This window comes from Grus americana, chromosome 26 (genome assembly GCF_028858705.1).
Source record: "Grus americana isolate bGruAme1 chromosome 26, bGruAme1.mat, whole genome shotgun sequence".
Lineage (NCBI taxonomy): Eukaryota > Metazoa > Chordata > Aves > Gruiformes > Gruidae > Grus > Grus americana.
Window position 1 is genome coordinate 2,662,951 of NC_072877.1, and position 19,568 is coordinate 2,682,518.

The following is a 19,568-nucleotide window of genomic DNA, read 5'->3' on the forward strand; positions in this document are numbered from 1 at the left end:
GCCGGGCCGGATAAAGCCATTTCACCTTTAATTGTAAGCAAAAAATCACTCTCACGCGGCTTCTCCGACACCAGCAAATAAAATAAACTCTAACAAAACAGAGAAAGTGAATCACTGTAGTCCAGTCAGAAAACAACCCATATTTATATATATATTTATAGATATGTCGTTTGTAGAGTAGCAGTGAAAGGCAAGTATGGGCCAGTGATTTCCCGATAAATTACATTCTTTACATCCCAACGAGGTCTAGCGGCTGGAGAGTGGCTGGAAACAGAAACCGAGGAGCGTGGGGGGCCGGGGGTGCAGGGGCAGAGGGGTCCTGCCCAAAACATGTGCCCAAGAGGGGATGGGAGAGGAGTGAGAAGGGAAGGTGCTGCCCGGTGCCGAGCCCTGCCTGCACGGCCGCGGGGGGCCAGGCAGCGCTGCCCAGATCCCAGCGGCCACGGTGCGTGTCGAGCCGTGCCCTGCTCCTTTCTGCCTGCCTGCATCGCCCCAGTTCATCGCCCCGCTGCATCACCCCGCCGCAGGTGCGGCTGCAGTTAGAAATGCAGCAGGAGCCACCCCAGGGTCCCACGGGGACCCCCCCATTCTGCCACCTCTGCTCACCTCGCCGGCATCCCAGCCCTGCCCTCCGCCAGCCCGATGCCGGGCAGATTTTGGCAGTGTACGTGTCCTTGCGGTCCTCGCTGCAGGCACAGGAGGGACCGGGATGTTAAAAGGGGGGCCGGAGGGGGACAAGGTGGGATGCCGGCCTGGCTTTGCGGGGAGCACATCGGTCTGGCAGTGAGTCGGCCCCCAGGCTCTTCCCAAGTCTCGGGGTGAAGGCGCGGGGGGCAGAGGGACAGCCTGGGTGCGGGGGCCGAAGGCAGCCGACCCCGGGGAGGAGGGAAGCTGACCCGCTGCCCACGCGCCGCAGCCGGCACGCTCCTGGCCGGCCGAAAGCAGAGCCAGGCACTGCCCCTGCCAGCGTGCCCAGGAGGGGGGGGGGGGGGCACAAAGCACAGAGACGCCCCCACACCTCCCCTCCCAGCTGAACCGTGCCTGCTCCAGGGCAGGGTCTGCCCCCAGCCCCATCACCCCACTGCGAGCCGGGGGGCAGAGGCAGGTTCGAGCCCCCTGAGCCCTTTTCCTGCAAGAGGAGTGAGATGGGGGGCAGAGTCGGGGGGCTGGGGGAGACGGGAAGGGGGGATCCTAGTAAAAACCGGCTGAGAGCCCTAAAGCGGTTACACGGCGTGACACGGACTGAGCTCGGGGCCGAGGCGGGCTCAGAAGAGGAAGGCTTTCTTCTTCAGCTCGTTGCGCTTCCAGAGGGCCAGCTTGCTGAACTCCTCGGGGGGCATCTCGAAGACCCGCAGGAAATCCTCGGGGGAGAGGTGCCGCTGGTGGGGGGGGAGAGGGAGGGTGATGGGGTGCCGGGTCCCCACCTCCGTGCCCCCCCAGACCCCGGTTCAGCCCCTACCTCCAGCCTGGTCCTGTCCACGCCGGGTGGCAGCTTCACGCGGCCTCGGTTCGTCACCATCAGCATTTCATAGGGGTAGATCTGCAAAAAGGAGGAGGGAGGCTGTAAGACCCACAGCCCCCCCCAATCCCTGCCCAAGCCCCCACAGCCCCCAGCCCCGCTCACCTTTTGCTCCAGCATGCTGGGCAGGGAATTGCCTCTGTCCATGCGCCCGCGCTGGCCGTTCTGAGGGGGCAAAGCCTGACATCAGCTGTGACCCCCCCCCACCTCCCCAAAGGGATGCCCTCTCCCACCCAAACTGAAGCCAAGGTGATGGGCTCCAGCCCGGGGACCGGCACACCCACCCTCCCCGCCTCCAGGACCCATCACAGAGGTGGTCCCGGTGTCTGTCCCCCACCCCCGCGGCGTACATCACCCTCTCACTGGGTCCCGGTGCCGGCAGCCAGACGAGCGCTTACCTGCAGGCCTGGAAAAACAGAGAGGAGCGGGGCTTAGCCCTGGGGACCCCCGCTGTGTCCTCCCACCATCCTCCCCCAGGTGATGACAGGCCTTCAGAGGTGATTTTCCACCCTCTGCCGAGTCCAGGCTTGCCCTGGCATCCCCCATCCCTGGGGACACCCCCGCATCCCCCACCCCCAGGGTTGTCCCCACGCTGATGCTCACCCGGACTGCCCTTCTCGCTGCCTGCCGAGCTGAACTCTGCCGACTGCAGCTGCAAGGGGACAGGGGACAGCGTCAGAGCGGTGCCACCCCCAGACCCCAGCCGAGGCCGTGTGGTCCCGGCAGCGTGGAGGCAGCTGCCTGCCCACTCACCCGGGTGAGGGTGCTCCTGCCAGAGGCGGGCAGCGAGGAGCTCTTGTAGCTCCCCATGTGCAGAGCTGCAAGAGAGCGAGAAGTGGTCAGTGGTGCAGGCAGGGCTGTGGGAGCTGGCAGGGGTGCAGGCAGCCCGAGCCACTGGGTGGGGAAGGGAAGGGACGGGATGCAGGAAGAGCATCCCACATACACGTGTGGAAGGGTGTCCGGTCCGGCAGCGAACGGGTTTTTCTCCGTATGGGGAGAGATTTCTCCATCTCCTCCTTGAGGATCAGCTTCCCAAGGTTGGAGGTGACCTGGGGGCAAAGGGACAGGGGTGGGGGTCAGCGTCAGCACATCCCCAGCCCCTCGCAAGGCGCCCACCCACCCGCTCTGCCCCTCACCTTGCTCAGCTCCTGCCTCTGGAGCTCCCGCAGGTTCTTCATCTCCTCCGTCAGGTCCTCCTCCTCCTCCTCCCCCCTCTTGGAGGCCATTCGCTTCCTCCACTCCGTCTCTGGGGAAAAGAGGGGACGTTACATCCATCCCCGGCATCCTCGCAGGGTCTCTGGGGGGAAATAAACCCCCTAGTGCAGCCCACCCCCTCGCCTGCCCCTGTTCCCCACCTACCCACGACGGCCAGGGACGGGGGGCACGGCCAGTAGTCGGTCTCAATCTTGGCGGGCTGGTTGGGGTCTGGGGGCTGCGCCGCTGGGAACTTGGAGGATTCGATGATCAAGTCCTCTATGAGATGCTTCCCATGGTGGGCGCCGGGATGGTGCTCTGTGGGGCACAGGGGGGTGAGGCAGCACCCCGGGGTGCCCTGTCCCGTGGAACAGACACCCAGAGACCCCCGCTCACCTTTCTGCCTGTAGATCGGAGGCTTCTTGTATATGTTGAGCTCCGTCGTGTCGGTCTCTGCAAGGAAAAAGGGGGTTGGGGGACGGGAACGGGGAGCTCACAGCTCTGGAAAGGTGCTTGCCTGGACCCCCTGCCCGGACCCCCATGGTGGGTCTGTGCTGGGGCTTGGGGTCAGGCAGAGCCAGGGCGGGGGGGTGGGCAGTGACGGTGCTGGGGGAGCGTACCGGGGCGGTGGAAGTGCTGCACGCTGCTGCGGGCCGAGCTGCCGCCCTGGCGAGAGGTGGGCTGTGGGGCGCTGCTGGGGGTCCGGCTCTCCAGCCACTCCCGGATGACCTGTGGGCCAGCGGGGCCGGTGAGCAGCGAGACCCCAGCAATTCAGCATCACCCCCCCCACACCTCCTCAGACCCCCATGTGCATCCTGGAGCTGAGGCAAGCGGTGTCAGTACTCACCTCCGGAGATGGAGGAGGAGAGATGGATTTGGGAGACAGGGAGCGCTGCAGAAGGCAAGAAGCAATTTATTCCAGCAGCCCCACGTCTCCCCTCAAGGAACCTTCTGTCTGGGGGGCTTCCCCCCACAGGCCCCCCCAAAACACAGGTGGCCCCGGGAGACCCTCACCTCTCGGCTCCGGGGCAGCTCCACGTGCTCCATGAGCGAGTAGGTGAAGTGGGGTTCGTAGATCATTAAGTCGGGGCGCTCGATGTCCAGGATCGCTTTGTCCTTGGGGATGGCAGCCAGGTCCTTGTAGCCAAGAACCTCATTGTCCATTTTGGCCTGAAAGGAAGGAAAAGCACCTTCTTTCTGGGTGCAGAAAAGGAGCATTGGGGAACAGGGAAGACTTCCTCGGGGCTGGCATCCTCTGCAGCCCCTCCAGGGTGATGAAGAGGGTTTGGGGAAGCACACTCCGTCCCCACGGATGGAGGGATGCGGCGGGGAGATGCGAGCAACCTCTTACCACGATGCTGGAGGGCGATCCAGGGACGCTGGACCCGCGGGAAGAACAGACGCTCCCAGGGGAGGTCAGCGGTTGCTGGAAGGAAAGGGGGAGATTTTAGCAAACCCCCCCCCTCAGCGCAGCTTGCCCAGGAAGGGGCTCAGGGCCATGGACAGGCCCCCGGGGCATGGCAGGGGGGGCCCGAGGCCACCCCTGTGCCCCATGGACCTCAGTGCACCGGGGCAAAACGTCCTTGGGGATGGGGCATTTCTGGATGGGGGCCGGGGTCTCCTTTGCTCCAGCGTTGTGGTTCAGGGCAGGGGACACCCGGGAGGTGACAGTGGCTTGGCCGGGACACGTTGCCGCTAGATGGTGCTGCCAGGCTGGGCTGGGAGGAGGAGGAGGAAGGCAGGGCTCTGCTAGCAGCATCCCAGGGTGACTCTGCCGATGTCCTTGGCCACCAGCCCCTGCCCTTGGCCACCAGCTCCTGTCTGCCTTCCCTAGGTGCAGGGGTCCCCATTGCCTGCATGTCCCCAGCACCCTGCCAACCCCCAGCACCCTGCCCACGGCCGCCCCTTACCTTCTGCAGTCTTTCCATTCAGCTGCGGGCTGGAGGGGGCTGTGTCAGTCACAGGGTCCTGCATGGGGAGAGCAGGGGGTTCGGGGCACTGCCAGGGTGGGCACAGAACACCCCAGGGTTGGTACCTGGGCGAGGTGCCCAAGAGCAGCGGGTCTGGGCAGACCCCGGCTCCCCACCACCCCCCTGCACGGGGCTGAGCCCGGCTGCCCCCCGTGCACCGGACCCTCACGTGGCACAAGGCTGGCACAGCCCCACTGCCAAATATTCATGCACTGGCAGCAGGGCAGGATTGCCAGGGGATGCCACGGTCCCCAGGGTGGCTGAACGGCTCCGGGTCTGCCCCGGGGCAGGGGAGAGGTGCTGGGGCATGCTGGACCCCCACTCACCGCTGCCTCTGTGGCTCCGCATCCCTCTGGGCGCTAACGCCGGGCTGGGGCTCGGGTGCTGCCTCTGCAACGGAGACGAGAGAGGTGACAGCGGCTTGTAGGATGACAACGGTGCGAAGCTTAACCTTGTCCTCCCACCGTCCCTGCAAACCCCCCCCGGTGCCCGCAGCGCCCTGCCCTGCTGCGTGTCACCCCTGCCTGTGCCGGCTGCCGGCCCCGCTGCCCGGTGGTGCGGCGGCGGCTGCTGACGAGCGCTGGCAAGCGGAGCAGAGGTAATGAAGCCCTTTGTCCAGCGGCAGCGAGCGGACTCGAGAAGGCTCCAGCAGCAGTGGGACAGGCGTGCTGTGCTCAGCCCCTGCCCCGCAGCCCCCGGGGCCTGAGCCCTCGCTGCGCTTTAAACCCACAATGCTGCGCACAAAGGGGAAAATTCCCCATTCTCCTCAAAACTTCTCCTTTCAGAGGGGAGGGCATCAGGAAAACCTCGTGCAATCCAGGCAACAACAGCGACAGCAGCGCAGAGCGCTCCAGCCTTGAAGCCCGCCCCCCCCCCAGCAGCCTGTGCAGAGGGCTGGGGAGATGCCACCACCTCTGGGGACCCCCAGCCCCCCTGCCCCCCAGCCCCACGGCTCCCAGCATGAGTGCAGAGCCCATCCCCGCGGGCTGCAGAGATGGAGAAGGACCAGATCTGACAAAGCCCAGAGCATCCTCCAGCTGCCGGCAGCCAGCCCGGCACGAGGAACCGCCCTCGGCTCGCTTCTCCGAGGGTCGAGCCAGGACGAGGAGGCTCTGCCAGCAGCTCCGGGTTTGAGCTGCTCCAGGCAGACATCGTCCCTCCTTTGAGACCACCCTGCCATAAAATAACCCCCAGCTTTGGCACTGGAGGGGGGGACACCAACCCACTCACACCCATGCCCAGCACCTCCCAGCCCTCCCAAGGGTCTGCAGGACCCGGTGCCGGTGGGATGGGCACCCCTGGATCGACACCGACCATGGTACAAGGCGTCATTGTCCGGGCAAGCAGCGGCCGCCCCGCACACCCATGAGCTCACACTTTCCAGCGGCACAGCCAGGCCAGCCCCCCGCCTCCGGCTCGCACCCCACGGCGCTGGGGGCACAGGCGAGCTGGGGGCAGGCGGTGGGGACGTGGTGGCACGCGGCGGCAAGCAGATGGATGAGATAGCAAATAGCAGGAGGCAGAGGAAGCGGCAGAGGCCGGCGGGAGGGTGGGTGCGGGGACGGGTGGATGCGGATGCTGGCGGGGAAGGAAAAACAAGCCCGAGCCAGGGGTGCAGGGAGATGCCGCGACAGAGCCGAAGGGCTGGAGAGGGGTGCTGGGGCTGCACAGCCAGCCCAGGCATGGCCCCCCCCCGGGCCCGGGGACGCAGGGACACCTTATCTGGCGCAAGCAGGGAGCCACCGCCCCGACAGCAGCCTCTCTCCCCATGGCAACCTCCAATCTCCCCAGCAGCCCTCGCTGGCAGGTTCCCTGCATGATCCTTTGCTTGCAGAGATAAGGCCGGCCCCGCACATGTTTGGGATTTTCCTGGCCAGGAGGACAAGGGGGGGGGGAAACGCTGTGTCCCCCTCCCAGGGCGATGCTGAGGGTACCCACGGCGCTTCGTTGGAGCGGGGAGAGAAAGGTGCTGGGCAGGGATGCACGGGAAGAGGAAGAGCGATGGAGGGAGGGACGGACAGACGGACACACCACGTGCCGGCGGGGGCTTGCCAGGCTGCAGGGGTGCTGGCCCCCCCTGAGCAACACATCGCGGGGGGGGCCGTGGGGAGGGCTGCCACTGCAGCGGGAAGAGGCCAGTTCCCTCCTCCCCACCCCGAGGAAATCCGGATTTGACTTTTCACAGCCGCCAAAGCCATCAGCGCCCGGCACCCGGGTCAGGGGCCAGGCTGCGTGAACCCCCTCACCCAGAGGGAAGCGGGCAGGGACCCCCAGCCTTCCTCCCCTCTCCTCCTCCTCCTCCTCTCTGCCTGCCCTGCCTTTGCTGTCGTGCTGGGGACAGCACCCTGCCCCTCCCGCAGCTGCCCTGGCTCCCCACCAGCGGTGGCGGGGGGGGACACACGGCGGGGTCACAAGTTCCCCGAACAGATGGTTCCCGCCAGCCCTGGGAACGGCGTCCGGTGCTTCCCAGCCCAGCCCAGCCCTGGCCTCCTCCTCCTCTCACCACAAACCCCAAACAAACACAGCACAGGAGACGCGCCGAGCATCTTCCCTGCCTCACCAGGGGAAACCGAGGCACCGCCGCACATGGGGGCCCCATCGGCAACTCGATCGCGGCGGGGCCAAGCCAGCGGGGAGCACGTGGGTCCCCGACCCACATCTCACTGGTGTCTGGTTCCTCCTTTGTCCTGCTTCTCGCCCTTTCCCTCCCCGCCGGAGCATTGCGGAGGGGAGCGACCCTTCGGCTATTGACAGCCCATCGCTTCCGAGCCGTTGCACCCTGCCCGGCACGGCCCTGCCGAGGGACACCTCGGAGGCTTTAAAAGCCACCGGCTGCCAGCGCCAGGCCCCTGGGATTTTTCCATCCCTGGGAACGGTACACCCTGCCTGGCTCCCCTCCCATGGACACGGGGCTGCTCCGTGCCTCAGTTTCCCTGGCTGGAGAGGGTATAGCAGCAATCTGCCTGCCCCATCCAGGAGTGGCTGGAGATGAAGGGGGCATTTCCACCTCCTCAGACTGCTCCATTACTCCCATCCAAGGGATCCAGCCCAATCCAGCTGCTCTCCTGGCCCCCAGCCCTGCCAGGAGGCTCCGAGCCCCCCAAGTTTAGAGCAGGGATGCACGGCACTTGCCCTAAAGCTCCTGGATGGGGTGGGGGGTGTCCATCTCTGGCTCCCTGCTCCGATGGCCACGCCGCAGCTCGCTTTGGGCAGCGGCTCACGTGGCACGTAATCTGGGATTAAAATGGGATTAGCCTGCTCATCCCGCACACGGAGGGGCTGGGAGGGACCTGCTGGGGTGTGTGCAGAGGCCGCAGCCCTCTGGGGCTCCCGGCCTGGGTCTGGCGATGCCCCCAGTCCCCGAGCAGCCCCCAGCTCTGCTGGCCCTGGGCATGGCACCGCGGGATGTCGGGGTGGTGGGTCCTCGGGGCACCCTGGTGCTGTGTAGGGGACGACTGCAGCGAGGCACCTGCCTGGCAGGACACTGGGCAGTGGGATGCGGCCAGGGGCTCCCCAGGGCCGAGGTGGCAGCTGGTGGCCCAGGTCTTCCCGGGAAAGGCTGGGCTTAGCCCTGCCTGACCACCGGCCCCGCACGCCCACGGCCAGGAACCGGTGTGTTTCCCCCCCAAGAGACGGCTCCATCCATGACCAAGAGCTGGGGGGCCAGGCTTTGCACCCCAGTTTTCCCCCCACAAGTAGCCCCTTGATGCTCCGTGGCAGTGGGGCAATGGGAGTTTTGCCCCTCAGTGCCTTGCTGGCGGGGCTGGATGGGGCCAGGATGAGTTGCGGGGGGGGGCCTCCAAAATCCCCAGCCCATGGCAAGACCCCGCCTGCTACAGCCCCACCACGCTGCACACAGGGACAATCAAACCCCATCACAGCCTGCGCCGCGGGGAGTGGGATGGGGGTGCCCCCCCACAAGCAACAGCGCTGAGACCCTGCAAACTCACTCCACAAGTGGGGCTGGGAATGGCCCGGCTGCTCCAAGGGGCCGATGGCACCTTGGTCCCCAAGGAAGGGGGACGGGGGATGTCCCTGCTCCACCCGCGACCGAGCCCCGCCGGGGGGGGGGGTATCCCGGGGAGGGGGGCTGTTTGTGGGGTGCTGGGAGCACTGTGCTGCCGCGGGGGGGGGACACGGGTGGGAGCCCCGGGAGGTGTACCCCCATTGGCGATGGAGCCCGTGTCCCCACGTCCCCGCCTCGGGTCGCCGCCCTTCCTGTCCCCGCACCCCCCCCCACCCGGCACGGGCAGCTGGCTTTGCGGTGCGCGGCGTGGGGAGGGGGCACGGCCGCAGCCCCCGGAGAAGACGGAGGACAAGATGTGGGGCTGTCCCCAGCCCCCCCCCCCCCAGCCCCCCGGGAGCGGCGGCGGCAGAAAGGCGCCGGGAAAGCAAAGGGCGGCCGGTGGTGCCGCCGATCAACACCCCCCCCGTGGGTCCCCCACCCGTGGCCTCCTCCCTCCCCTACTCCCCACCGAGCCACAGCCACTCACCTAGGGACGGGGACACCGCATGCCTCCAGCCGTGGGGAGCAGGGTGGGTGGGTGGGGGAACACGGACTCCCTCGGCCTCCTCTGCTCGCCCGGCTACCGAATTACCCCACGGGCTACCGGGCCGGCTGCCCTGGCTGCGGCCAAGCCACGGCCGACACGCTGCGGTGTGCATGCGAGTGGGTGAGAGCCGGGAGGGGGGTGGGGGGGTGGGGGGGGTACGAACCCTATCTCCCGGCCCCAGCACCGCGGGGGTGCCGCCCGCCGCGCCGATAAACCGATGCTGGGCGCCGGGTAGGGCGTGCGTGGGCGGGTGGGTGCGTGGGTGGATGCGTGCGTGGGTGGGTGGGTGCCGCTCGCCTCTCCCCACCTCTGCTGCTGGCTCGGTCTCTTTCCGAACAAGAGGAGAATTAGCCGGCATCATGACGAAGCAGTATTCGCTCCTGCCGCTGCTCGCTCCCACCGCTTCCCCGGCACAAAGAGGGAGGAAAACAGAAATAAACCCAGCCTGCCCCGCCGGTGTCGGGGGTCCCCAGCACCCCCTCCTCCAGCCCCCGCTGCAAACAGGGGACGCAGCTGGGGAGAGCATCCCCTCCCCCCGCCACACACCCACACCCCCCCACACCCCCCCCCGGCTGGAGTTTTGGCATCTCCAAGCCCCGCAGGGCTGAGCAGGGGGGCTGAGCACCCCACGGCAGGTGGGCTGGGCTGCGGCACGGTGGGTGGTGGAGGAGGATTGCACCCCCGGCCCGCCCCCCCAGCCTGGTTTTGGGGGTGCTCCGAGGGCGGCACCCACCCTTCGCTGCCCTGGGAGGGGAAACGCAGCAGGAATTTCCATCTGCGGGGCCGGCAGAGCTCAGCGAGGGCTTGGGAGGTGCTGAGCATCTGCTAAAAATCAAGCCCTGACCTCTAGAGACGCTGCCCTGCCCCTGGGCGCTGCCAGGGAGAGCCCAGAGCCCGGCAGCGGGGAGAGCCGCTGCCCCCCCGCATCCCAAGCCCCCCAGGTCCCGGGGCCGTGGTCCAGCCCTCGGGCTCGGTGGTGGGGCTGGCCGGGCGCCCGGGGCTGGGCTGGGGCAGGGCAGGGCGGCTGCAGCCGCCCCCGTCCCCCCCGGAGCCCCTCGGCCCAGGGGTCTGGCCGAGCACCCAGGCGGCCGGCGTGGGACCGGTGCCACAGCCGGACCCCCCCCCACCGTGGGTGGCAGCGCTGCGTTGGCGTGGCAGCACCGGGAGCCGGCATCTATTCCCGGCTCTGTGTGGGAGAGAGCTGCCTGCGACAGCAGCTCTGTTTCTTGGTCCTCTCCCTGGCGCTACTGTCGATGCTGTTTGCTGCCTCAGTTTCCCTCCTCGCTCAAGCAAGGGCCACTGGGCCCCCTGGATGCACGTCCGGGGGGATGCACATTTGGGGATGCACAACCAGGGGGATGCACGTCTGGGGGGATGCACAACCAGGGGGATGCACAACCAGGGCAGCACGCCCAGGGATGCACGCTCCGTGCCCTTTGGTACCCAGGCCAGCATGGCTTGTTGGACCAAGAGCATCACAGCCTCAGCCCTGGGATGCTGCTATGCCCCCACGCTGGAGGGTCTTCACCAGCCCCCCCGGGGCTGTGGCCACGAATAATCGAGGCTGCGGCTGCCTCCCCCATGCTAACCCAGTTTCTCAAGCATGAAGACGACCGCAGCGGCTGCTCAGCAGCTGCCACCTGCGCCCGGGGCCGCTGAGGCGTCTGAACCGGCTGTGGCACCCACCATGGGCTCAGCCCCCCGCGCCGCCTGCCCAGCACCCGGGGGTGCCCAAGGGAGGGAGGAGTTTGGAAACGCACGTATCCTGCACCAGCCGGACACCACGCACCAGCTCTTGCACCCTCGCGTGCACCCACCAAAAGCCATGCCCAAACGCGCTCACCAGAGCCCCCCACGTTCCCGCCGGCCCCATGGGGTCACCCCTCATGCCGGTGATGCCCTTCAAAGCCAGGCCCAAGACAGGCAGCTGCCAGCCCCCTGCCTGTGGGGCTCCTGGGGGGATGGGGTGTGGGGGCAGAGGGTAGCAGGGCCCTACCTTCAAGGGAGCCCATGGCCCGCCGCAGGCAGGTCTGTCTGTCCGCCGGGAGCCATGCCTGCGCCGAGCATCCCCTCCCCTGCGCCGCACGGCACGTTGCTACAGCGACCGCCTCCCGCCGCAACCGGCTGGAGCCGAGTGATGGAGGATGTGCAGGAGACTCCTTCAGCCTCACCGAGCGATGGAGGATGTGCAGGAGCATCCTTTGGCCTCGCCGCCCTGTGGGACAGGGGCGAGGAGTCTTCCCACAGCTCCGGGGGGGAAGGCAGCCCCTGCGCCCCTCTGCGAGGCAGCTGCCCGACCCAAAATTGCCCCCGCTGCCCCACCGCAGGGCTGCTGGGTTTGCAGGTGGCATGTCCCTGGAGGAGCCCGGTGACAGCAGCCCTACAAGGGCTGGCCTGAATACAACCCACGTCCCAGGGGACACCAGCCCCTGCCACCCCCGTGATGCCCCCAGTCCAGGTCATGGGAGCCCTCTGTGAGGACTGGGACCCTGTGGGGTACGAGAACCACGGGGCTGGGGAGGGCAGCTGGGTGGGGGGCTGGCACCCATCACCTCTGCAGCAAGGTGGTTTCTCTGGGGTCATGGCTCTGGGGAGCTGCCCTTGCTGGCTGCACAGCCCCCCCAGCATCCTAAGCCCCCCACCTCAAGCATCCCCGGCCCCACGAGCATCCCAAGGCCATGGGAGAGCAAAGCCTTGGGAAAGGCTGGGCACGCTGCGGCGGGGCGAGACACCCTCCAGTGCACTTTCTGCACAGAGGACATTCCTGTCCCCACCTCCGCCCCCCGCCCCAAGTCTCACCTCAAAAAACAAGAAAGAAGCAGTGTGAGGGTTTTTTTTTTTTTTTTTTCTTCCCCCGCCATAATTAAAAAGGACTCACCCTTCCGAGCCCTTTCTATCCCGGGAGGTCGAGAAGAAAGAGAGGGGAGGAAGGGGAAAACCCTGAAAGAAAAGAGAGGAAGGGCTTGGGAAGGAGAAGAGAAGGGGAGGGGGGGAAAGGGATGGGGAAAAAATTAAAGCGGAGATTACACAAAGGGAACTCCTCTACCTTTGAAGCTTTGGCTAAATTGGGGAGGGGGTGGCGGGGGTAGGGAGGGTCCGGACCCAGTCGGCCCCTTTCTCAAAGCCCTCTCCTTTCAAGAATGTCTCGAATTCCTGCGGAAACAAGGAGCCAGGGTTGTGGGGCCGAAGGAAACGGGAGGGGAAAAAAAAAAATTACCCCGGCCGCTCAGCTAATTCCTGCCCGCCACACCTGGGCAGGCAGCGCCGGGCGCATTGTTCGGCTGTAATTGCTGGGTGTTGCATTTCTCTTCTGCTTTAAAGCTTCATTTAACTCAAACTGTTATAATTTTCTCCCCGCTGCCCCCCCCAGCCGTGCCTCCCCCCCTGCATTATGCTGGTGGGGCTTTGTAGGGGCTGGGTGAGCTCCGGTTAAGGGATTACATCCTCCCCGTGGTCTGGCTGCCACCTCCCAGGGCATTGTCAGAGGGGAAAGCAATTATGGGGAGGGTGGGACGGCACGGGCTGGGGGCACCGAGCTCAGGGCTGGGGGGGGGGACACCCCGACCGGCAGCCGCTGTGGGGTGGGTGAACTGGTGGCCCCGGGTGGGGGGAGCAGCGGGTATGACACTGGGTACCACGGCGCTGGGTACCACGCTGAGGGCGATGCCCTGTGGGGGTACCAGTGGGTACAACGCTGGGTACCGTGGCGCTGGGTACCACGCTGAGGACGATGCCCTGTTCACCAGGATGCAGCAGACATCCCCAGGACACAGACCCCGGGGGGCGGGGGCACAGATGGAGATGGGGACACGGGGAGTCCCCTATGGTGGCCACCTTCATCCTCCTGCCATGCAGCATCTCTCCCCAAGCATCGGGTGCTAGCACCCTAGGTGGGTGAGGACACCCTGTGCCCCCCATTCCAGCAGACACAAAGCCTCAGCACGGGAATGAAAACTCCCCCAGGCCCCATCCGTCTAGACACTCGCTTTTATTTGCCTCGGGGTTTCCTCCTTTACACAAATAAACTCCAAAGTCTAACTGTTTAGGCCTAAAACTGACTCATAAAGGAAACAGCAGAGCTTGTAAAAACACACAAAAACCCAATCAATCAAAAACAATAACGATAACCTAAAGGCGGTTTCTCTTTGGCCAGTGGAGCCTGGTGGGCACCCACACGTGTCCCCGCACCCCGGTGCCACTGGGAGAGGGCACAGACCTTCCCCTCCAATAAATAACAGAGACCCCACAGCTGCGGGGATACAAGTGCTGGCCACGGGGTCTGCGCGCCCAGGCAACCCCTGCCTCCCTCCGGAGCTGCACGGACAGACAGACGGACAAACCGACCAGCCATCCCTCACAGGGACGGGCACGGCATCCCACGGGCTCAGGGATGGGCTCTCCATCCCGCTCCGGTGGGGACATCCTGCAGCTCACGGCCAGTCCCATCCCTCCCGTGCACTGAGAGGGATGGCTGCAGGGACGGGAACGTGGCTGGGGGTCCCAGCCCTCGGTGGCACGGGGACAAGTCTCTGAGGGGTTGCCAAAGGGAGCGGGCAAAGGTACTGGGTGGTGAACGTGGGTACCAGGGGATGCTCCAGGGATGAAGGCACCCCAGCGTGGAGCTAGACACCGGTGACCGTGCCCGAAGCGTGCGCTCCCCAACCTACTCGCGGTGCCCAAGAGGAGTATAAAAATAGAGCATCTTTACAAAAGAAGTGGGGAAGAAACAGTGCTGGGGGGTGCCAGGAGAAGGGGCAGAGTCTGGCGAGGCTGAAGGCCATGAGGATGAGGAGAGCAGGGCCCGGCCGGGGGGGGGGGGGGGGTGGGGGTGTGAGTCCGGGGGCTGCCGGGCGTTACGTGCGTGGGCGAGGGGCGCGGGTGCGGCGGGTGCGGCGGGTGGGAGAGGACGAGCCGACGAACTCGAACTGCTTCTGCCGCTCGGCTTTGTTGGGGAAGGGCAGCTGCCCGCGGTACAGGCGCTTGATGAAGTGGGCTTCCCGCTGGTTCTGCCGGCTGCGGGAGGCTTTGCGGGGCCGGCCCTTGCGGGTGAAGGCCATGTACCAGCCCTCGTAGCGGGCGTTTTGGAAAGCCGTGTAGTTGTTCTCCAGCACGATCTCCGTGAAGATGCAGTCCTTGCTCTTGCCGTTGGGCTGCGGGAGGAGGAGAGGGGCACTTAGCGCCCGCAGGGATGGGGCTGGGGGCTTGGGCATGGGACCCACGAGGTGCTGCCACCCCCCTGCCCACCCCATCCCCGCCACGTTCACCGCGACACCGACCCCGGTGCGCAAGGACCATCTCCCCGGGGGCTTCACCATGCAGGAGCCAGGCTGAGCAACACGGTGCTGACGGAGGAGAAGGGGGGCTGGCAGCTTTGGGGGGGGCAGGGAGGGCTTCCCGCTGCACCAACACAGCCCCTGAGAATGGGGACACGGGGACCAGCCTGGCCGAGCATCCCAGGGACACGCGGAGGGTGAGCACGGCGGGGGGGGGGTGGCCAGGACTCACTTTCCCGATGAGCTTGCCCTGCTTGCTCATGCAGATGTACTTCTCGCTCTCAGCCCCCTTGATGCGGACGCGGCTCCCGAAGGTGTCCGTCTCCACGATGAGCTTGGCTGCGAGTTGGGGAACAAGGGGGAAGTGTCCCACCGGGGCTGCGGCACCCTCCCGAGCTACCAGCACCCAAACCACCCCCTTCCCCTCCTCCGTACCTCCATCTCGCCTCCCCCCTGCCCCAACATCCCTTCCTGCCCATCACTGGTGGGACCAGGAGGATGGCGAGCCCCCGCAGCCGGGGCAGGGCAGCCCTCGCCGGGGGATGCTCCCCAGCCATGATGCTAAAGGGCCTTTGTTAAAACCCAGCAGAGTCAAACCGGGCGTTTGATGAAAGCGACGGGGAGAGCAACGGCCCCTTCCTCCCCCCCGCCCCGGCACATCCGCATTGTCGGCAATTCAATGGGTTCTGCAGGGCTAGAGCGAGTCCAGCACCCGGCGGGTTAATTATCCTCGTCCTCATTGTGTCTCTACAGCACAGCGGTGGCTGCAAAGGTTGGGAGCCGACACCGAAACCAATGACCCCGGCGGGTCCCGAGCTCCCGACAGCCCACGTCTGAGCCGGCAGAGAGAATTCAGGGAAAAACCTGGAAAGGTGGTGAATCAACTGGCTTTGAAAAACCTTTCCTGAAGCTTTTAGATGCTGGGGATGCCAGCCTGGCCTTTGCGGGGCTGTGACGCCCATCAGCGTGGCATCAGGGCTGGGATTCCCTGGCAAAGGTGATGTGGCTGGGGTGGGCTCTGCCCCGGGTGGGCTGCCCGCGCTGCCCACCACGTGAGGATATTTAAGAGGCTGATGCCAGGATCAGGTGGTTCTCCTCCAGGAAAAGTTGCCTGTCTCGCACTGGGAAGAGATTAGAAAGCGAAAGCCCTAAATAGAGGGCTTATAACTGCTGCATGCTGTCAGAGACATGCCTGATTTTGGAAGTTTTGAGGTCAGGGCTGGCTGGTTGGGAGCCGTGCTCTCACGGGAGTTATTTATTTAGGGGATTTTTGGGTATAAAACCAGCCAACTAGGGCATTTAAAACCTCCCCTTACCCCCGTTCTCCCTGCAAAACTCCTCTGGGAAGAGACTTTTCCCAGCCTTTTCCAGCCTTTCCCTGGGCACCTTTGTCCCAGGCTGCAGATAAACCGCTCCGGGGAGCCGCCGACCCCTTACCAAACTTGTTGCCGTCCTCAGCGGTGGCGGTGATCCTTTTGCCGTTCACCTGGACGTGCTTGCCACTGGTCCGGCTGTAGAGCTGGTACTCCCTGATCTGCCGTCGGCTCAGCTGGTCGGTCATGGCACCCTGGTCCCTCACGTACTGGTTAAAATTAGGAGACGGTTGATTCTCCCCCTTTGTTTACAAAGGGAAAAATAAAATCAATTTGTTTTGGACAGCCGACGGCAAGGGGATGGAGCGGGGAGCCCGGCGGGGCAGGAGGGCTGGGGCTGGCCCCGGGGGGACACGGAGATCCACCCGCCACCCCCGTCTGCAGGCAAAGGAGAGCTCCCAGCCATCGCCAGCTGAGCTGGTCCCCTTTGGGCAGCGACGAAGGCACCGAGCAGATGCTTTGGACCCGAGAGTGACCGGCACAGCGGGCAGGGAGAGGCAGAGATGTTGCTTTGCATCCCGTGCATGCGGGGGCTCGCAGGGAAGAACGCTCTCCTCCAGGCACGGTCCCTTGGGAGCAGGGTCGAGCTGCTGCTCCCGGCCGTGCCCTGGGGCCAGACGGATTCTCAGCAGCACCCTCTGCACCCAGGCAGGTACTGAGGACAGGCTGGGGTGCAAGGGCTGAGCTTGAGAAACACCCACCGGGTCCCCCACCTAAAGCCGGGCTGGGTGTCCCAGGAGCAGAGCCCTCCCCTCCCAGCCCGCCCCGAGCACGCACTGGCCCTAGGGTGGGAGGAAGAAAAACCCTCACGGACCCAAAAAAAAAAATCACCACGACTTATGCTAACGGGGCAACACAAACCCACGAGGGTCATTGTACGGTAAACAGCAGCTAATTACTGCAGGGGAGCCGGGGGGGGGGGATTAGTGCTGGTGGTCAGCCCCCGTCCCCGCACCGGACTCCAGCCAGCGCCTCTCAACACGCATCTGAAGAGAAGATTTGGTTTAATCCTGGCACAAGTGGGAAGCCGGGGCTCAGGACAGCACCCAAGGGACACCGGCCCTGGCTGAGCTGACCCAAAAACCAGCTCCGAAAGGGCTGTGGGCAGGGGGGACCTCACCCCACGGGGACACCCCAGGGAGTGTTTGGGGTCTGGCTGCCCCGTCTGGGGTGCGCAGCATCACCCGGGTGCACGGGACCTGCCGCCCTGCATCCCCCGGGATGCGGCATCTCCTCGCTGGGTGTGAATCCGGGCACGAGGGGACCCGGCCCTGCCCGCTCTTGTGGTGGTGGGGGGGGGAGCAGCAGGATGGTGGGGGGCACTGCCTGCCCCCCCCCTGCACCCCACCACCTTTGTGTGCGCCTGGGGACTCATTTCCTGCCAGGCTCCACTTTAAAGCCTTTGGGGCTGGCCGAGGAGGTGGGCTGGGGGGGCAGGGGTGGCCCCTCTCCATCAAAGGCAGTTCCCTTCCCTTCTCATTTTCAAAGAAATAAAAGCATTTACCTTGGGGAAAAAAAAGAAGAGGGAAAAAAAAAAGGAAAAAAAAGAAGAAAAAAGGTCCCAAGCATGTATTAAGGCTGCTGGGGCCAGCAGCTATGGGGGTTTTGTTCGGGCTCTGGAGCAGAGGGTGCTGATATGGAACAGTGCATTTTAATAGCCGCTGCCTTTCTAAAGCGCACAAAAAGGGACGGTGCAGCCTAAGAGGGTGGGGGAAGAGGGGAGGGGGGTGTCGAACCTCACACCGCCCCGCTGGCGAGAGGACCAGAACCTGCTCTGCCCCGTTAACCCCCTCGGCAGCCGCCCTCAGCGCGAGCGAGGGCAGAGTCCGGCCCCGAAAGCTCAAGGCTGATGGACTTGGCACGTCCCTCCCCGAGCAAGGCTGCAAGAAATGTATCGCCTGCCCTGGGAGGGCTTCCCCGCTGACCTTGCGACGGCAAACCCGAGGGGTCCGGGCAGGACGTGCCTCCCCACCCGGTGCAGCCCCCGAGGCCGGTGCTGACGGGCACAGCCGGCTGCGGTGGGGACACGACCCCACGGGCGCCTTTGTAGCATCCTTCCCCCGCCCGGAGCCGGGTACCACTTGGGGTGGGCACGCACCGGCCCCCTCGGCCACCGGGATCGCTCCCTGCCAGAGCAAAGGAGATCCCCGAAGCAAACGCTTCGCTCGGCGGATGGCAGAGCGGGCGCCTTCGCCCAGCCAGGCTCTGCGGCGCAGCCGGACGTGCCGTGGGGTTAGTAAAACGTATCCACGTACCTGGGTCTGACAGGAGAACATGAGGAGCTGGAAACATCTGCAGCGGGAGACAAAAGAGAAAGGGAGAGAAACAGGGTGTTTTGTCCGGGGTTAGTTGTTTTCTCCTTCCCCTCCCCACAAGGAATAGCTGCGTCGAACGACACTAAGAATAAACTACTGATAAACCCGGGTTGCAAAGAATTGCAACACCCGGCGCAGGGCTTACATGGAGAGGTTCTGCAGGCTGATGGGCTGCATGGCGCTCGCCGAAGACCCCCAGACACCGGCATGAAACGAAGGCACTGCCACGGGCTCTCTGCAAACCTGCCCTCCCTCACCGCCGGCACATCCCCGCCGGGGCAGGGAAAGCCAAGGAGCAGCCTGTCCCCTCCTTCCTCGGGTGATCCCTGCGTTTGGGGCGGGCGAGGGAAAAACCGGGTGCAACCCAGGCTGCCGCCGCGCCGGCGAGCCCACGTGCGATGCCAACGTCTTCGGAGCAGCAGCGGCGACGACGGAGCATGGGGGAGGCAGCCGGGGTCGGGTCCTCTCCTCCTCCTCCGGCCCTGGGGGCTGCACGTCCTACGCCTTGGGGGCATCCAGATCCATCCTGTCCCCTGCGTCCCCACCCCATCAGCCTCCCGTCCTTGGGCTAGTCCCCACTTTGCATCTCCCTCCGGCAGCAGCTAGCGGGAAAGGCAGCCGTGGGCAGGGCAGGGCTGCCCACCCTCAAGGGCAGCACCCGTAGCCCCCCGCTCCATCGAACCGGCAGCACCCACCCGGTCCCGGCCTGGTGATGGGAGACGGGTGGGCGATGCAGCCTTTAAAGGTGGGGAGAGCCCGCGCAAAGAGGGGCCGAACCTCTCCTGGGAGGCAGTCGGCACCGCGGAGGGAAGGAGGATCGGACCTAGCAGGGGCTGGGGCGGGAGGAGGGGAGGGGGGAGGTGGGGAGGGGGGTGGGAGGCTCAGCCACTCGGGGTGTCCCCATCGCAGGCGGTAGCAAAGCCCCCAGCATCGCCCCGCAGAGGGGAGGATGCCGGGGCATGGGAGATGGGGGGTGATGCTGTGGGACAAGGCAATGGTACCGGGGTGGGAAAGGCCCCCCCCGGATGCGGGGAGAGCCGTGCCAGGCCTCAGGGAGGGATGCGCTGGCACGGAGGATGCTTTTTGTCACCCTCCTTTCACCAAGGTGCCAGGCACAGCCCTGGTCCGTGCACCACGCAGAGAAAAGCACCACAGTGTTTTTTTAACCAGCTGGTTTAGTGTTGGGGGGCTCTGGGGGTCCTGTCACAGCCCCCCCCCCCCTTTTCCCTGCCCGCTCCCAGCCCCAGCAGGTATCACCTCCCCATCAGGAGGCTGTGCATCCCTCCACACTCCGTTTGCTCGGCCAGGAAGGTGCTAAGTGCCTTATAAATACCCCGGCAGGGAGCTGGGGTAACGCCCCGGGGGGTAAAA

At 65.6% G+C, this 19,568-nt stretch overlaps 2 protein-coding genes across 8 annotated transcripts; both read right to left on the bottom strand.

Moving 5' to 3' along the window:
* Positions 1 to 11: 11 nt before the first annotated feature.
* On the bottom strand, positions 12 to 11,353 carry DMTN (dematin actin binding protein). Of its 6 annotated transcripts, none has more exons than XM_054804649.1 (16): positions 11,233 to 11,353; positions 5,010 to 5,073; positions 4,624 to 4,681; positions 4,065 to 4,139; positions 3,728 to 3,910; positions 3,561 to 3,605; positions 3,334 to 3,442; positions 3,110 to 3,166; positions 2,879 to 3,031; positions 2,656 to 2,765; positions 2,463 to 2,568; positions 2,273 to 2,337; positions 2,123 to 2,171; positions 1,625 to 1,699; positions 1,460 to 1,540; positions 12 to 1,379 (listed from the first exon to the last, which is right to left on the bottom strand). In XM_054804649.1, the coding sequence occupies exons 3-15, from the start codon at positions 4,639 to 4,641 to the stop codon at positions 1,527 to 1,529; spliced, it is 1,059 nt and encodes a 352-aa protein (XP_054660624.1). In that variant the 5' UTR covers positions 4,642 to 4,681; positions 5,010 to 5,073; positions 11,233 to 11,353; the 3' UTR covers positions 12 to 1,379; positions 1,460 to 1,526. The 6 variants fall into 6 exon arrangements, with proteins under 6 accessions (XP_054660624.1, XP_054660627.1, XP_054660628.1 ...); XM_054804652.1 differs by having other exon boundaries at positions 3,728 to 3,883; positions 11,233 to 11,349; XM_054804653.1 differs by lacking the exon at positions 11,233 to 11,353 and adding an exon at positions 9,544 to 9,633 and having other exon boundaries at positions 3,728 to 3,883.
* Positions 11,354 to 13,209: 1,856 nt separating this feature from the next.
* FGF17 (fibroblast growth factor 17) lies at positions 13,210 to 18,254 on the bottom strand. 2 transcript variants are annotated; one of them, XM_054804606.1, is made up of 4 exons: positions 18,138 to 18,254; positions 15,947 to 16,091; positions 14,742 to 14,848; positions 13,210 to 14,386 (listed from the first exon to the last, which is right to left on the bottom strand). In XM_054804606.1, exons 1-4 carry the CDS (start codon positions 18,156 to 18,158, stop codon positions 14,090 to 14,092), a joined length of 570 nt encoding a protein of 189 aa, XP_054660581.1. In that variant the 5' UTR covers positions 18,159 to 18,254; the 3' UTR covers positions 13,210 to 14,089. The 2 variants fall into 2 exon arrangements, with proteins under 2 accessions (XP_054660581.1, XP_054660580.1); XM_054804605.1 differs by having other exon boundaries at positions 15,947 to 16,124; positions 18,138 to 18,252.
* Positions 18,255 to 19,568: the final 1,314 nt, after the last annotated feature.

Bases quoted from the DNA above. Each gene is read 5' to 3' on its own strand.
- DMTN (XM_054804648.1), bottom strand. The intron at 2,766-2,878 runs GTAGGTGGGGAA...TCTTTTCCCCAG, and splicing joins CCCGTCCCTGGCCGTCGTGG to AGACGGAGTGGAGGAAGCGA. The intron at 1,926-2,122 runs GTGAGCATCAGC...CTGTTTTTCCAG, and splicing joins CAGCGAGAAGGGCAGTCCGG to GCCTGCAGGTAAGCGCTCGT.
- FGF17 (XM_054804605.1), bottom strand. From the start codon at position 18,158: ATGTTCTCCTGTCAGACCCAG. The intron at 16,125-18,137 runs GTACGTGGATAC...TTGTAAACAAAG, and splicing joins TGTTCTCCTGTCAGACCCAG to GGGGAGAATCAACCGTCTCC. The intron at 14,387-14,741 runs GTGAGTCCTGGC...CTCCTCCCGCAG, and splicing joins AGGGCAAGCTCATCGGGAAA to CCCAACGGCAAGAGCAAGGA.